The following is an 18,384-nucleotide window of genomic DNA, read 5'->3' on the forward strand; positions in this document are numbered from 1 at the left end:
AACAACTTGTTTTGAATCTTTTTAACTTTGTGTAATGTAAGATTTTTATGTATACTTTCATGAGTTTGAATTTAAGGTAGAACTGGAAAAAATAGGGCAGGTTTGTATTAAAACATTTCATAATTACAGTATTATTGCTCGTTGATGTATTTATACTGCAGTTTGGGGTTTTTTTAGCTGTACTAGAAGGGTGTCTGGAAGAATCAACAAATATTTCTTGAATATTTTGGGCCAGAAAAATGTTTCTAACTTCTTTTTTTCAGAAACTTAGCAGTATTTCAACATACAGATTTTTCAAAACATATGTATGGGCTACTTTGTAAGAGTCTTGTTATAAATTAAGAATTACTCAGGAATTAACAGCTAGCAAAATAAAAGTTCAGTTGTATGTAAGAATTTCACTTGTTAATGACTGCAGCTATCTTTAAATAATTTTTTGTAGCTGTGTTAGACTAATTGTTCAGGCAGCTATTTGACTTTGCAATATAGCAGAACAAGTAATCTTATTTTGTTCTTACCTATGTAAGATCACTTTGAAGGTGGACAGAATAAATAGTTGTGTAGAAGTCTGTGTGTTTCTGTTGTGAAAAGTGTCGTGGACCCTTGACCGGAAGTGGAAAGCCTGCTTTTTGCCCTGCCTTTCAAGAGAAGAGGCTACGGCTCTGAGCACATGGTCTCAGCTGGCAGGAAGGTTGCTTGCACCTTCCTGTGATCTTTGCAATGCCAATCCTTTCATTCCTTCATGTTAAATCTAAAACTTATATCCGAGTTTCATCAGTTCTGCCTAGTTCCTAGTCAGTAGCATTATATTTCAATTGATAGGTAAGTAGATACCTAACCATATAGAAAGAAAAACTTGGGCCAGTGGGAAACAGGCAATATTGTCCCCCTCTAGTGTGCTGGTCTTGACAGACTAACTGGAATATTTCAACCCCTGTTTAGAGAAATAGCTTGCCAGAGGCAGCGACCTTCCTTAAAGACAGAGATGATGGGAGAGTGCTCTTTTGCAGAGGCCTTGTGCGCAAGTTTGTGGTATTAGTAATTTGTGTCAGTTAGAAGATAAGGACTGCTAAGCTTTGTACTTGCCAGTTCTGCACTGCAGCCTTCACTTACTGAACTTCAGAACGAGAGCAAGGCCTTAGAATTATAGTACTCTTTGTACAAATCTAGCCTAATTAATTTCAAGTATTCTTCATTATTTTTAAGTGGTTTCTTTTTGAATTATTGTGAGTTAGAGTAAAAATTAAGAAGCATTTAAAGTCAAATTCTCATTGAAAATAAGATCTAGGTTTAAAAGTACTCTTTCCCTTTGTGAACAGATTAAACAAAGGTGCAATACGAATAGCAATACTGATAGAAATGGTGGATGTGCTAGCCTGCAATCAGAAGATGAAACTGAAATACAGTTTTCAGTTTGGTGTTTGCAATGTGTGGTCATTAGAGAACCTCTAGTATTATTAATAAATACTTAATAAAATTTGCTTACTAAATTCTGATACTGGTATTACATTTTGTATTCCTGAAGCACTTACTTCTAGTCTAGGAACTGTTTTGGTATAATAATAGTTTTAAATAACTGATACTGTTACATTTAGAAGTGATATTTCCACAGAAGAGAGAGAGATCATATATTGTTGATAGTTTGGGAACAGTCTTCTAAAGTTGAAGGGTGCTGCATAAAGAAGTGATCACAAAGCATGATGAGTTGTAATTTTTTTTTAATATCAAGGAATTAACTGTAAACTTGATCAAACATTAGACAACCTCACAAAATACATTGTGTGTCGTAAGTCTTCATAATGTATTCCATTTTATTTAAATAATCTGTCAAAATGATTTGTAGCTTTCCATAATTTGATTTTATCACTTTAAATAGCCTGTGATACCAGACCACTTAAGTGATATTTGCTGAATTTGCTTAGAATTGCAAACTCAAATTGCCCTTTGATGTAAAGAGTAAACCACTTGTTGGCTTTTAATATCGGTGCATGTTCTGGTGGCCATTCTCTATGATAAAATGTGTAGTTGAAAGAATGCTATAGGATACATATAAGGTAGCAATTTAATACAAGTTTAAGTGTTTTGGGTTTCAGAACTTGTTTAGTGATTCCTCCTTTGAAATGGAAATATACCTTTACAATAATCTCTTCCGTGTGTTGCAGTAAAATCTTTGTAAACGTGGAATAGCATTATTTTAATGGAGCAGGAATCATTGTATTTCTCCTTTATGGTTTTGGTTTTATTATTTCTTCATGACTTTTCCCTTTCTTTTCAAATTCATTTAAGTAAATACTTAAAACTTTTTTGCTTTTTACCTTTTATTTCCAAAATTGCTGTCAGCCAGTAATTTATTTTAGTAGCTACTGTTCTGAATTAGGCTTTGAACTAATGACTTAGAGATGAGAATTTTGAGTGATCTATCCTGAGCGTTTTCTACACCCTCATTCTTGAAGTACTGGAGTAAAATTAGGCACAACATATTTGCCTGTCTGTGAAATTGAATTTTAGTCAAATTTTAACAAAATTCTGAATTTCAGATTCAGAGAAGATGGCACAATATTTAGAAGAGGAGCGACACATGAGAGAAGAAAACTTGAGACTTCAAAGAAAATTACAGAGGGAAATGGAACGTAGGGAAGCACTCTGCAGGCAACTGTCAGAAAGTGAATCCAGCTTAGAAATGGACGATGAAAGGTTTGTATTTTCTAGCCATCCAGATATGCTGGCATTGAGCTTATTAATCAATACTCACGCTTTTCAAATATTATAGAATAAGTATTTATAGAAATAACCTGTATATGGCTTTAATATACATATAAAATTTCAGCATGGTCCAGGAATATCTTCAGTAGAATTGTATCAAACTTGTGTAGAAATTGCATTAGTTTTAACATTGAGAAAGAAAATATTTGTATCTGGCTTAGACTTTTGATCATGTATATTGAAATAAGTATATCTGTGGAGTTGAGATTCAGGATAATTCAATCATAGTACCTTTGTTTTGCCCCTGACTTGGTAACTGCAAGGAATTCTGTGAGGTAGGAACAACGCCCTTAATTGAGGCTAATTTGTCCTTTGCAGAAAGTAAAATATGTTCAGCCAAATACAAAGGGATACTGTGTAAAGCCTTAGAGAGGGGAAGCATTTCCAGAACTGTTGGGTTGTTCTTGATGTCCCAACCATAACATCCTTGATTTTTTTTTCCTCTACTGCAAGCTGCATTGCTTGCACTGACCTTTCAGATGGTCTTGAGTTTTTCATGGTTTTATATGATGCCTTTTAGTGTTTTCTCACGTCATAGTCATATGACAGTGTTCTGTCTTGAAAGGGGTTTTTAAGTACACTTTGAATAAAACATTCTTATTTCTTATCAAATGCTCATTATTTGGTTGTACTGTTTTACATTATTTTGGATTTATAGTGGTCCCTTAAAAGAAAAAAGTTACCCTGTGCTGTGTATTCTTCTGATAATGAGATATTTTTTCTTGGGTCATCGGTATATTCGTTACAGGCCATAATTTACCAGAAACAAAGTACCAGATACTTTGTTTCAAGGAGCACCTTTAAAATTCAAGGTAGTGTTTTCATTTCAAGGAAATACTAGGCAACTGACATATATTGCAGTAGCATATCGTATTAAGATGTAGTGAATGCTATATAAATTAAATTGTTAGAAACACAGGATTCTGGTGTTTGAATCTACTTCTATTAGCATAATCTTTTCTGCCAATATTTACATTGTAAAGGAAATACAATCAAAATCTAAATCTATGTGAATTACCAGTATTAATCCAAAAATGTAGAGTATCCTAATAATTTTTTTGTCAACCGGTTGTAGGTAGTGGTAATCAATAAAATGCAGGAAAATTTGATTAACTATTCTGTACTTCTAAGAAATGTCATTGTCATTTTGATTTTCTTGGTACTCAAAGGCGTGACAGAACCGCTCCAAAACAGGTATTTGCAGTGTAAGTAATACAAAGTAAAGGGAAGGCCGAAGCAGGTATTAAGAGTGGTTAGTCTTAGGAGAACCGTGTAGACAAAATAATTGTGGACCTACATGCAGTAATGATGTTAAAATGTAAATTTTTGTCAGCTTACATTGTCTTCCTAAAAATGATGGTGGTGATGGATCAGATATCCATTTTTTTCAGTTGCATTCTGTTAGCTGATTATACTTATTTTTTGTAGATGGGGGTAGATGAAGATGCTTTACTGCATGCAAAATACACAGCTATCCCCAAACTTCTTCCTCCTGACTAGCAATAGCTTTGTCTTTTCAATCCTGCATCCTGTTCTCTGGAGTAGTTGGGAAATATCTGAAACCAGGAAGCATACTAACAGTGTGCTGCTATTCCATATCACCTGATCCAGATACTAGGATGACTTACAGAAAATTGTCTTTATGTAGAATAAAATAAGATTAAATCACAAAGGCCACTGCCTTGCTGTAATAAACATACTATCTGCATTACAAGTTACTGTGTCTTGCAGAGGTAGCCAAGTCAGTTCAATTTCACTAACCTTGCCACTGCTGGCTCTCTATAAAATGTATATATAACTAAATTTTAATTTGTCAGTTTGTTAATTTTCTTTTGTTCTCTATTGCAGCTACTTTTATTACCTGTTCTACCCGAATTTAAACCAACTTTATCACTACAGTGTACTGCCTGTGTTAGATGTAGTGGCTTAGTAACTCAGAATATCCTGGTTAAAAATCAATAAGATGCAGTATCAAAACATGTTTCAAATAGTTTATGAACTGGCTCACAGACCTTGAAGTAGTCATCATTGTGAATTCCATCAAATAGGAATATTTTTAATGCTGCTCCATGTTGTGGTATTTTTCTGTGATCTGGAAATAAATGTAGCTACTAAGAATTTCTTAGAACACAGTGATAGAAGGGGAGACAAAGAAGAGTCAAAGGGCTGTTAGGTAGCTAATTTTGCCTGCTGCTTTGCTATGTTCAGTAAAGAAACACAGCTAAATGTAATAATATAAACCCAGGTGCACTGATTTGCAACCATATGTGCAGAAAAAGGTGAGCAGGGGAACCTCTAATCTAGACAATGCCTGAAAAATCTAGGTGGAGAGTGCATAAGCAAGTCAACCTGAAAGCTGCCAGCCTAGTGCTGTGGAAAAAATACATAAAATTACTTTTGAGATATAAACAGTAAGTGGCAAGTAGGAGCAATTGGTATGATTTTTATCTCCTTTTATATAGCACTTGATGTCTGTGAAGAAGCTTCACTGTTTTCAGTGAGTAAAGTACAAATAAATATGACTAAAATTATTACAGGTGGGGAAAAATGCCTTGCCTGAGGTTCTAATCTGTTCAGTTTATCACAGAGAAGTGTGGGAGGTGTCTTGCAACACAACCTAGAAGCATCTTTAGTGGCAGAAAGTCCTGGATTCAAAATGTCTCTCTGTTCCAGTGGCAAAAGACACAATGAGCAAATGGCTAAACGTTGAGACCAGAGGGATTCAAGCAGGAAACAGGGCGTGTTTTTAACTGAGGCTGATCAGCTGTTGGAACAAATTATTAATACTTTAATGATTTTTTTTTTTTTCCCCCCTTTTTCATGATTTCGGATTAGTGCTGAATGCCTTTCTGGAAGCTAAGCTCCAGCCAGACAAGCTATTGAGTTCAATGTAGAAATTATGTGTAAAGTGCAAGAATGTAGTATAGGTCATATTTGATGACATGATTTATACCTCTGGCCTTAATATGTGCTGTTCTAATCATATGCAACTTGTATGGTTTTAACTGCAAATAACTAAGATAAGTCCAACTATTTCTGTTGAAAGTTAAGCCAGTATCTGAGCCTTCATCAATGACGAGAGTTCCTGTCATGAATTCCTAAAGGTGGCTGGTCCTTCATTAATCTAATGTGATTCTTATGGGAATTGAAAAAAAACACAGTGAAACATTTAAAACATGGCACATTTAAAAAGGTTTGATCTAATTATTCTTTACCTTTTTTTGTTAGATATTTTAATGAGATGTCTGCACAAGGATTAAGACCTCGCACTGTGTCCAGTCCTATCCCTTATACACCCTCACCAAGTTCTAGCAGACCTATATCACCTGGTAAATATTTAACCCAGTTTCTAAAATTATTGTATGCATCACATAGTAATGTGCCCTAATAATATATTTAGGTCAGTAGCCTTTCAAAGATAGTCTGGAGAAAAAACTACATCATAAATGTAAGAATAATTTTGCCTTAGATGTCTTCTAGTGCAGCATGTTTTTGGATGGTTCTGTTTTACATTGTGAACAGATATTAAAGGTCAGTTAAGTAGCTATCACTTGAACTTTTATTTCTTTTTTGCTCTCTCCTTTTCTCTCTTACTGTCTCTTCTTCTTCCCTTGCCCCTCCCCCCCCCCCCCCCCGAAGTTGCCCAACAGAATGCATCGTTCAAACAGATTTCTAGAGTTTAGTGATGAACTAGTAATGAGACTACAATTGTGCTCTGGATCAAAACTTCTAGAAGTCTGATCTTGAATGTGTTGGAAAAAAGTCGATTTCTATTTCTCCTTAGTAGAGAAATGGCTTTTGTACTTCTGCTATTTTCTGTTGTAAAACAATAACTGTAAAATTAAGAATTCCTGTCTCTAGTACTTTGTATAACAAAGGCAAACTAACCTTTTCTGAGTTTTTGATTACTGAATATATTTTTGAAGTCAAAGGGAAATGTATTGTGTTACTAACACATTGACTGAAATTTAAAATCCCTTGAAATCGTGCTTGGACATTCATTAAAAGTTGTTGGCCACGGACGTTACATGGCAATCACAAACTCACTTGTACATAATGAAGCGAATCCTGCATGCCCTGCTTTCCCAAGTTCACTTTTAGAACCTGTCGGACAGAGTCCTACAGCAAGGGCAAATGAGACGTGCTCTGTATTGACACATTCTGCAAGATGGGATTGAGATGTTTTATTATACAGGTCTGCTAGAATGTATAAAATGTCTTTAAACTCTTTAATTTTCAAGATTGACTTTATTTTTTCAGAAGGACTCAAAATAGTGTTCATCCATGTGTTGCAAAAGGAGTAAGCATGTGTGAAAACTAGCTATGGCCATAAGCCATGTTACAGTGTTAGAGGTGAGCATTATGGTAGAGTTTTCAAGAGGTTTTTGGGCTCCTGAAATGAGCCAAATCACTTGACTTGCAATATTTTTCAAGGTATGTTACCAGGAAAACAATATATGTTTTCTTATCCTTTTCCTGTAACTGGGTGTACAGAAACGTAGTCATGCTGACAACTGTTCTGGAGTAACTACTTCGGACGTTCATGGTTATACATGTGCAGCCTTCATAATAATACAGTATTCAACTGCACATTGTATCTGCAGTCCACACAGTGGTTATAATTAAAAGTATGTGTAGGGAAAATTATCTCGTAACTTACAGGCTTGCATCCTAGATTACCTAGAAATACACCCGATTTAGGCGCTGATGTGTCAGTGCAGAAGTACTCTGTGGGTTTGTTCCTACACTGGGACTGAAGCACATTCCTTTTTCCCTGTGGACTTTACTTCCCATCAGTAGTTGATACAAGAGTGCTGTGTTCTAGTGGGAATTATATCCTACAGACAGGGGATGCTGAAACACAGTCTGAAGCAGAGTTAAAAATAGCACAGTGAAATGATCACTTCTAACAGAGTTCACAATTTTGGTAATGTTGGTACAGTAAATGTTTCAGGCTAGCGCTTCTGCACAGGCAGCTACATTACTCTCCTTCACATCTGATAAATTAATATCCACAGTTGGGAAGTTTCAGACTTCAGAAAAATAGAAGCCGCAGTTTGTTAGCGAACTAATGAAATCAATAGGGAATTTTGTACAGCTGTCTGGTGTATATGAATGCAGTAATGGATGAAAACAAATAGGTTTTGAGAGTACTTTATATCTATAGTAGTACAGTAAGACACTGTCAAAAGTATCAGGACAGAATAATACAACAGTTATATTTTGTATCGAGTAAGTGTATGACTTGGCATGTTTCATTTGGGAAATTATGTGCCTGGATTTGTGGAAACGTAATTTGAAACCAGTTAGGCTATAATTTCATATGGATAGCTGGTCAGTTTTAACGGGTCAGGTTCTGGCTCCTGAATCCCGGAGCCTTTTGTGCTTGCATGGCTTGAGATGCTGCCTTTGAGGACTCTTTCAAGCTGAGATACTGCTGAGATTTCTAGCACAGTGCATGGAACTTTGAAGATTGTGGAAGTATTGTCACTCATAGGCAGATGGGGATTAGTTACTGTAATTACCAATTAGTCTTTAGTGTAGATAAACTGTTTTATGCTTTGCTTCTGCAGCTAGGCTAGATAGAGATTTTGGGCTGCAGAGATGAGCTACCTTGGATGTACGTGCACTACTCTGTTATCACTTCTTTGCTGCATAGACTTGCATTTGTAAAACTCTTGGAGGTGGTTTATCCCAAAGCAGTCCAAAATTGTAATGTTGCAAAGGTGACTTAAAGCATATTTTTTGCCTTTTATTGTTCCTGGGCTCTTGTCTCTGACTTGCAACGCATTGTCACCTACCTAAACATTGACTTGTTTCTGCCCTTGTGCTTACAAAAGCACGTAGTTATAAAACATCTGCTGTACAGACAATTAGATTGTGTAGTCCAAAAGCAGATTAATTTTGTTAATCTGCATTGTTTAACTACTCTAAAGTGACAGTGGAGTCACTCTTAATTTGCACCAGACGTACATTTGGGATGTAGCAGAATCAAACTTAGAATTGAAGGATGCAAAGGGAGTATGTTTTCTTTTATGACTTTATTAGTGATTTGAGGCTTGTTTTGGTTCGTTGCTGCCCCCCCCCAAAAAAAAAAAAAAAAAAAAAATTGTCTCATCAATGTCTCATCAAACTCAAAATGTTTGGAACACTTCAAGGTCTGAACTTTAAGCACTTAGCAGTTGCTGTTTCTGTTTACCTTGGTTAGCTATACAGGTACTCTCCATTTTTATAAATAACTTCTTACAGAAAGGAAATATTTAGATGGAAGAATTAGATATTTGCACTTTTGAATATTAGACTTTCCTTAATGGGGATAAAACAAGTTGTCATTTTAAATGTTAGTTGCTAGCCTAGTCCTGCCAATGACTAATCCCAGAATGTTTTAACTTCACAGTCCCAAAGATCTTTGGGTCCCTGCCTATAAACGCCAAGGCAAAACAGGAGGAAGCCTGAGTGTGGATCTGGTATACCTTGGAGGAGCCACCTACATCCAGTTTCTTTGTGGAAACTAGTAGTGGCCCAATGCTAGATGGCTTCTCCAGGCACAACCTCTCTGCTTCTTCAGACTGTATTTTGTTCAGGGAGCCATTTCCTCCAAGGAGAAATGGAAGGCTGGATGGAAATACTTGTGGACTAAAACTAAGCTGCCAGGGGAGCCTTACACCATTTATGTTAAGCGAAAAGTTATGTTTAACATGGTGTAGTGTATCTTTTGAAACATGATAGTTTACTCCAAGAAAATAAATGAGTTTTACATCATGCTTTTCAGTACAGTGACTATTTTTTAGTTGTCTAATCTGGTAGCAGTTACCATTTCTTAACCTGTCATTGATTCAGAACTAAAAAATTTTTTAAAACCTCACACTTTAGTTTGTAATATAAACAAGAATGTTGATGTTACCGTGTTTTAACAATTTTTAGGTCTGTCATATGCAAGTCACACAGTTGGTTTCACACCACCAACTTCACTGACTAGAGCTGGAATGTCTTACTACAATTCCCCAGGCCTTCACGTGCAACATATGGGACCATCCCATGGTATTACAGTAAGTATTTAAGATAGTAAATACTTGTTACAAATGTCAGTTTGGTTTTTAAAAGTTATGATTGCTTGTTGTTAAGTTTTTTTTACAAAACATTTTTGTAAATGTTTGTTTTTGTCTCCTTACTCCAAGATATCTATTGCTGCTTTCTTCAACTCTGATTTTCCTCTTCACCCCTCAGAAACTGATTCTTTTTGGAGAACCTTATTTTCTGCAAAAGAATAGGATGTATTATCATCTTAAGGACAGTAATAGGTATCATCTTACGGATCAGCAGGCAGGGTGTGAGAAGTGATGTTCTAAGCTACTAAGCCTATCCCAGGAAGTAAAAACATTGCTTTCATTTTTCTCCTAGTCTCCACCATCTGACGGATGAGTCATCTGAGGTTGCTCCAAGCTCAGGTTTTCTTCAGGATGACACACAATGCTACCACCATGTCACTGTAACAGGCAGTTAACTCTTATTTTCTATTCTCATTGGCAAAGAAGAAAGTGAATATAAACATTTGTTAGGACAATTTCTCATATCTTTCAACTGGATTTATTTCCTTTTTACCTCTGATGTTTGATGCATTTCTACTTAATCGTGTTTCTTCTAAATATTTGTGGAGTTTAATGAGCAAACAGAGCCTAAATATTAACCAGTTGGCAAAATACCTTATAGTTGTTGTATCAAGACCATTTTGATTTTTCTCAACGGGTATGGTAGTATTTAAATAACCTGCAAGGTTTTTGCATATACTTGTCATTCTCAGATGTGAAAACACGTTTCAGTAGAATTTTTAGTAGAATGCTAAAATATGGCTGCTTCTAAAATCGTTTAGGTGAGCATGCAAAGGTAATTGATAATTTCATTGAGCAAAGAGCAGTGGGAATGCTACAATAGTGGGTAGAACGGGAGGGAAGCTGGAGCTCAGTAGAAGGTAGAATCCTGGTCTGGGTTCAGCCCACTGCTGTGTGTCACATGAGTTAGTCACAGGAAGACCTTTATGCTTCTGGAAACCCTGGAGCCTAATTTGTCAATGAACTTGTTCTATTCAGTCTCTGAAATACTGTTCTTTCTGAAACTGTAAATTAATTGGTGTGACACTGAGTCACTATGACAAAGATCATCTTCAGGACAAAATACTAATTTTTTTTGAGAAAAGTGTTGATAAATAGCTCTTGGCTTTATCTCGATACTGAAACCAGGTCCCTTCATATTAGATGTACGCAAACGCAATAAATGATTTTAAATGTTTCAGAGACATCGGTCAGTTGTCAAGAATCCCTTGGCTTTGTGCATAGAGCTTTAATCTATTGTACATAGTTGTGCGGAAAAATAGATACAATATACATTATTTGACTAAACTGCAATTTTATTCTTGACTCTTCATTTTTGATCTCCATTACAGAATAAATTGACTTTACCTGTAGTACATTTCGTGTAGCGCTGTAATCATGCTTCTCCCCAGAGTTGATCACCTTTGGTTGATTATTAATAGTGGGTGGGTGGTTTATCATGCCATGAGGTTCTTGATTAATGCTAACTAGATTGGTAAGTAGTGAATATTTTGGTTTTGAAAGTGCAGAAGTTAGTGTTGTGCAGTGTCATTTATATTTTTACATTGCTAACATTAAAGAAGAGTCCCCCCCCACCCCTACTGGTTTGTAAAGATAAAGTGGGTTTTAAATCTTTGTGTTTAAACGTGCAGGTTGTTGAAAAATCTGTGGTTTCTGTTGAGGGGAGCTCTCTAACAACTGCTTCACTCTGCAGCTCAAAGGGTTGTAATCTCTTTTTTGCTTTGTTTTGTTTTCCAAAGAACAACTTGTATTATGCTTTGGTCTTGCTTCAGTGTGCAGGCTGAGTCTTTCAGAAAGCTAGAGACTGGGCAGACTTTCTAGCATTCCAAACATACCCACCCGCACTCAGGTACCATGTAGTTGGGCTTCAGACGCCAGCAGCAAAAAGTTAAAGGTTCATCAGCACCTACTGGTTGGGCAAGCACAACTGGGGGGTGCTGTCTCTACAGCATCTCTCATTTCTTTTTAGGTTGCTGGTCATCATAGGTAAATGTATCTTCAGGACATATGTCTTGTGTTCATTTCCTGCAAGCTGACAGGAAGGAATGTGTGTTCTGTTTTATCTCAAAAGTACTTCCCCTTTCCTTTGCTACTCCATTTCAGAGTAATGTTTATTTTATGTAAAAGTTCTATTGTGATTCTTGCAATTGTTTTGAAATGGATTCTTCCCACGTAATTGTTCGGATTTTTTTGCGGGTGTTTTTTTTCCTTTGCCAAGCTCAGTATGTTGATTAGAGGACTTGCACCTAAAGTTGTTCAGGAGTGTGTTAAACATAATTTCAATATTTGTTCTGCAGAGGCCTTCACCACGAAGAAGTAACAGCCCCGACAAATTTAAACGTCCCACTCCTCCTCCTTCTCCAAACACGCAGACCCCAGTGCAGCCACCTCCGCCACCACCTCCACCACCTGTGCAACCTACGGTCCAATCCGCAGCGTCGCAGTCAGCCACTTTTCAACATTCAGTGCATCCCTCCTCTCAGCCTTAGTGCATGTGCTCAGCAGTCTGTATGTCAGAAGTGGACTCATAACATGGAGCAGTTTACTAAAAGCCAAAGGCTTACTTGGCATATTTGGATTTGACTTATTTGCACTGAGGTTATATAGGCTTCACTGTTAATTGTGTTGTAAACGTTTGTATAAAATGCAGCCAGTGTTGTGGGTCTACAACACTAACTTAACAAAGTTTTCCATCAGTGTTTACTTGAACTACATGTATGTCCATTCTCTGGCTGGAACATTTGCTACTCTGTTTGGTAATACGGCATTATGTCGTTTTGCTTGGCTCCAAAGCTTCATTTTCCTGGCTTTTAGGTTTGTAAAATTAAAGGGATACCTTTTTATATTTTTTCATGACAATTTGCAGAAAATTAAAGGCATGATGGGCTATATGATAAATTCTGTGTTTACCAAGCTTATGAAAAATCAGCACTACGTTTCAGTCATTTGAAATAACAGCTTCTAGTACAAAAGTGAGTCAGACACCCTAATCAGTGCCCAAGACACATACTCTATTGTATTATGTAGTAAATAAGCTTAATTCAGCACACAGGACACATCAATACTTCTGTTTAAAAGCACCTCAAACGTATGGTACAGTCTGAATTTTACAGTGAGCGAACTGGCTTGTTGGAGTCTGTGGAATGTACAATTTGTGGACCTTAAGGTTTGATGATTTCACTTGACATTTACATTAACTTGTAAGCTGCCCATACTGTGTGATCTGACACAATTAACTTCAGTAAGTGTGGACTTGCCCACAGGTTACTGATAGCTGACTAAAGTGTGCTCTTTGATATATTTTTTTTGGGGGGGGGGCTGCAGAAGGGAATGTGATTGTAGAGAACAGCTGATGATAATTTTTTTCTTGTTGAAAGATCTTAATTGTGTTTCCCCTGGAGCAAAGTTTAAACAGGTATTCTAAGTGTTCAAAAGTCTGTTAGAAAATAAGATATAAGATGAGCATATAGGAATATATTGGCGTAACAGCCAAAATGTTGTATTGCTTGGTAGAAACAGAGTACAAGAAAGTAGCACAACATGGCACTAATGAATGCTTATTTAGCAGCCTAAGCCGGTACAATGTATAAAGAAATGTATTCTGAATACATTCTTTCCATTCATTTAGCACAAATAAATTGGTTTCACTTTGCAGTGGAACAAAGTGTCACTTCTTGATATTGACATCTTACTCGGTTACATTTTTCCTGAGGTTCCTGTTAAGTACTGAGGTTTATATATTATTGATGATTTAAAGTGGTTTACCTCATATGTATGGATATATGGGCCATGGAAAATGACGAGAGAATGTTTATTTTATGAGAATATGTATCTGGCTATAATCAGAGCAGAACATGAGTAATTTATCTTTTGTTTACAAAAGTTTGTTTGACATGCCTAATGCTTTATTAAGGACGTTTTTAAGAAGGGAGTACAGCATTCTGGTAGTATACTAACACTTGTACATATGTTTTCATGTTTGCCACTCACCTATTCAGTAAGAATTGCAAACTGAAAATCTTTATAAAATTAGTGCTCTATATCAAAATAGTAAGTTAAAATAATGTTGTAAAAGGTTCCGCTTAAGGCAAACTAGAATTTCTTCACTGTAGCTATGTAGTTTCAGCTCTGAGAGAATTTAGAGAAATGCATATATAGGCTATTACACTTCTTAAACCAATATGGGATTAAGTGCATTATCAAATTACATTAGTTATGGTAGTGACTCTCCAATCAAATGATTCTCAAGATTGTGGCAGACCTAAAATTTGACCAATGCTTCCATATGAAAATAATTGACTGTAGCAGATGCTCACCTTTCTGTAGAGGAAACTCAGCTGTGAGCATTGTAATTAAACAGAGCTCCTGAATCAGTGGTAGGATTGCATGTGAGAAAATTACAGGCAGTCAGAGGTGGGACTGAGGTCAAGATAGGATTGGTTTAGTTTGATGCTTGTCCTTTTGTAAACATAAGACGAAGAAAAAAATATATTCTTTTATACGCAGGATTCCAGCTTAAGTATACCACTATTTGAAATGGTGCCCTCCTTTCTGAAGTGCTTTGAGATTCTTGGACATACGGCTCTACAGAGTGCGAGCTCATAGTGGTGGCAGTATAAGTGTGGGAGGAGGGGGGAAAGCCTTTGATGATGATGTTCTAAGATCTTAATGGAAAATTGCCTAGAATAATTTATGTTTGAGGCATATTCCAAAACTGAATTTGTGTAACCCAAGTTCAGCTGCTGTTATAAAGTGTCTTAGTGAACTCTCCTTACTATTCCAGTGGGACTGTTACCAGAGAAAAGTAAAGAACTGACAAATGTATACTAAATCTTGAAAGTGTAACAAGGCACTAAATTGGCCTTACCTAAGAACGTTGAACAAACATTTGCTTGCAATCAGAAGTGTTAAACTCTATTTGTAGACTTTTTGAATAAGATGAGAAATTGTGCACAACCATCTCCTAATAAATGTAAATGGATTTTCAGTTTTCCTTGTGAATTATAGTCATGAATTATGATTCCACAGCTGTGATTTTACGAGATCTTCTATAGACTGGAGAAACTCACTTTATAGTGAGGTCCAGCTTACTATGAGGGCTTAAGTGCATGGCTTCTTTATCTCAGAAGCACCTGGGTGGGTTTCTGTTGTCCTTTTCATTACTAATGCCTGTCAGTTGCACACTGCATCATCACTAGTTGTGTAAGGCCACATAAGCAATTTTTAGCTGTGATGAGCATTTTGAGTGTACCCCTTTACAGCTAAAGGTTTAAAAAAAAAAATCTTTTAGCTGTTTCAGCAGTGCTTTCCTCTCTGACAATCAAACAGCTTTCTTTTTACTTTTTCTCTCAAGGGATCTGGCTTGGACACTGGAATGCAGCTGATACTCTGTAGAGCATTAAGAGTTTATTTTATCCATGATTTGTTCCAGAGAAGTTCTTTAGAAGAAGAGGTGGGACTGTTTGGAGATAGTATTCCAGCTAACAGCCAGATAAGATTGTTTTAATTACATGTACTCCTCTGAGACCATATTCCCAAGGGCAGAAAGGACTATCAGAGTTTTTCAAGAAAGTGTCAGTGCTTTTCTATTGGCAATCGCTGTACCAGAGCTGAACAAAACATGATTCCTTTCCTGTTAGAATGTTTGTGTTGAGGAATCCATCTGCCTGGGTGGAATTTGGATCAAGCACTTCAGCTGAGTGAAAAATGCAGTCTTGGAAGCAATGAAAACAAGAAAGCTTCCTGGGATCTGTGTGAGTTGCATTGCTGACAGGAGACAATATAGACTCTGTATATTTTGTTAGATAAATGGAAACTGATCACAGAGACAAATAAAAAGCATTGAATACTTTGTCAATCAAAGAACATAGTCTCTCATCCTCAGTATTGGTCATTGCTTACTAAGAGGATGCATCCAGGGACCTCGTTTAAGTCTTGTAGTGCTTTTTCTAATCCTAATGCTTATTTTTACAAGCAGTATGAGTTCTAATACTGTTCAACTCTTTTTTTAATGTTTCCTTTTTGTTTCAGTCATGGCAGTCTATTTCTTTTTGATCCTTGGGAGTCTACAGAGCATGGACTATGCAGAGCATATTTCTCCAGTTCAAGCCATCTCATAAGAAACCAGAAGGTTTATGAGTGTAAGCTATAAAATTATAATACATGCATATGTTACAACAACCTCCTTGAGGGGAAAGATCTGTCCTCTTGAAGAGAGAGAAATCAGAGCCCCTAATTACCAAATGAACTGTATGCATAGAGACAATCTGGTTTCCTCAGTTCACTGAGGAGCTGAATTCCTCTCCCAGCCCTTTTCGAATTCGGACTAGAGTTCTTAATCTTCTAATTTTTTTAAAATTCCCCATCTCACTGTAATAAGTACTCAGGTTATCCTTCATGTTCCTTTTGGGTAATAACTACTGGTCCCAGTACAAATAGAGGTTAAGAGTCATTTCCACTTTGTGGACCGGAGGAATTCACTGAATATGCCAGACCGTGGCCTTTATGATGCAGTCATAGTTCAAGTGGGAGTGTGTGCTCATATCATGATTTTTTTTGTAAGCAGCTATTGCTGTTTTTGCATTAGTAGTGTGCCCTGAAGAGGAGATAAAACTATGGAGTTTGGCACTGCATTAACAGACAGCTGCTATGTTAGGGAGAATAGTGCTTGTTCCTATTCAACTAGTTAGGCTCCAAAGAAAAGTACTACCTCATCTTTAGGTTGGGATGATGTGGCTGCAGGGTCAGGAGAAATCTCGTAGCTGTGCTAGGTTTTGTTCTGTATGTATTACCTGGATAGGAGTCTTTCCTCACTGAAACTGGGCTCTGGAGGTTATAAAGCTTTTGTAGAGGAAGAGTGGGGAGTTAGGACAGATGGTTGAGTTTGAGAAAACTGTATGTCCCTGTAGTAAATTGCTGCTCAGAGTATTCTTTGGCTAGGCCTGGGAATTGCCTGTACTAAAACTACAACTTTTTTCTGTGTGGTTTCCTTTCAAAAAGTGCTATGTTGCAGTTCTTTAAGTTCCTGGCATTGGTATCTAATTAAAAACAAAAAAAGCAATTCCCCTTTCTACAGAAATATTGGAAGTAGTCTTCTACGTGCAAAGGCGGGTTTTCTCACGGTATAAATTAATACGGTATCTGTAAACGAAGGTGTTTTATTCTAGTGGTAAAACCTAAGCTGTCCAAGGCACTTTAGTTTGTGATTGCTGACTTTTGTTTTGGCAGGTGTTTCAGATGAAATCTAAGCCTCCTGTGGAGGAAGAAAAAAATCACCTGACAGCTGTAGACTGTTCCTTTCCTGCAGAAATACAGCAATTTCCTCAAATGCAAGTAAAAATGGAACAAGCATCCTTGAGCTTTTCTGAAGCTTATATTTAATTTCAGTACCTTAGTGGTTGCTCTTGTGTATTTAGAGAATCCACAAAGCCTCATTATAAGTTGGTTGCGTGTCTAGCTGGTTATTCCTATGTTTTCCTGATCCTATTGAAGGAAGCCTGTTCAAATTTGGATCAAATTTATAAATCCACTGGTTAACAACAATGGTCAAAGTGCAGATTTGTTGAGCATGAATCCAAGTGATGACTTTAAAAGCATTACACTGTGTTGGTGTGAATTGGAGCTTATAGTTGAAAGAACCTCAGATACAAAGAAGGTTTTTTTAGCAGGTTATATTTTATTCCTGTATTAGCTGTATTATTGCTTTGTTGTATATCTCAAGGTGTTTACATATATTTGTAATTGTTATGATGTGTCTGTAATCAAGCTCATCTGTGCCTTCATGCAGACTTCCAATAAACACTTGATTTTTTTGTATTTACTTGTATGGAAGACTATGAGGTGGATGTATATTTTCTTCTGTCTGTCAGCCTGTCATCACTGGGAAAAAGGAAGAAAATGAGAACTAGGGATCAGAGAAAAATATGTGCTTGTCTTTATTTTTGCTGTCTTCGATTCTAGTTGGGCCATTTCTGGTATTTTCACTTAAATGGCTGAGTGGGGAATCTGGGGATTATCCTGTTTGCATAATAAAGTTTGCATAGGAGATGCTCCTCGCTTTGGATTAAGTGAATATTCAAAGTATAATCGTGCATGACTGACTCCATCAGTTTTGCTTCTGTCTTAGAAGAATGTAGCTATATTTCTTGAGCCATTATCGTGGCAAAATTCCAGAGTATCTTTTTCCCCCTGAATTAAACATGTATGTTTAACCTTTTACAGCTGCCTTCCAGTGAGAGTTTGGGCTTTTTTTTGCCACAGCAAGAACTGCAGTATCTTTTGATCTTAGTGGGCCTGCTTACCTGGAGGGTACTTTCTGATGATAGAGGGTAGGAGAAGAACAGAGTTTCATCTTTTTTCCAGTTTTTCTAAGCTCATAGGAAGAGAGATGTGTATTTGTACAAAGTTATAGGAAAGCTCATCTTAACTGCTTTGGGTCAAAAGCAGTATACGACAGTACAGCTACTTTTCTAATCTGATATTAAGTATGAGAGAAAGAGAAGGGGAAAAAAAT

The 18,384-nt window shown here is 36.6% G+C and overlaps 1 protein-coding gene across 2 annotated transcripts in view; it reads left to right on the top strand.

Moving 5' to 3' along the window:
• CCDC6 (coiled-coil domain containing 6) overlaps nucleotides 1-14,860 on the top strand; it is a 50,316-nt gene extending 35,456 nt beyond the window's left edge. Inside the window, exons 6-10 of one of the 2 annotated variants that reach the window (XR_012043774.1) lie at nucleotides 2,538-2,694; nucleotides 5,992-6,092; nucleotides 9,688-9,812; nucleotides 10,165-10,259; nucleotides 12,170-12,301. Coding sequence is in view for 1 of the 2 variants with exons in the window: in XM_072870012.1 (XP_072726113.1) it covers nucleotides 2,538-2,694; nucleotides 5,992-6,092; nucleotides 9,688-9,812; nucleotides 12,170-12,361 (575 nt within the window). In the remaining variant the exon portion in view is untranslated. Of the gene's footprint in view, nucleotides 1-2,537; nucleotides 2,695-5,991; nucleotides 6,093-9,687; nucleotides 9,813-10,164; nucleotides 10,260-12,169 lie in introns of both variants that reach the window. The other variant, XM_072870012.1, reaches the window with a different exon arrangement.
• The last annotated feature ends 3,524 nt before the right edge of the window (nucleotides 14,861-18,384 follow it).

The sequence above is a fragment of the Ciconia boyciana genome, chromosome 8, assembly GCF_034638445.1.
Source record: "Ciconia boyciana chromosome 8, ASM3463844v1, whole genome shotgun sequence".
Taxonomy (NCBI): Eukaryota; Metazoa; Chordata; class Aves; order Ciconiiformes; family Ciconiidae; genus Ciconia; species Ciconia boyciana.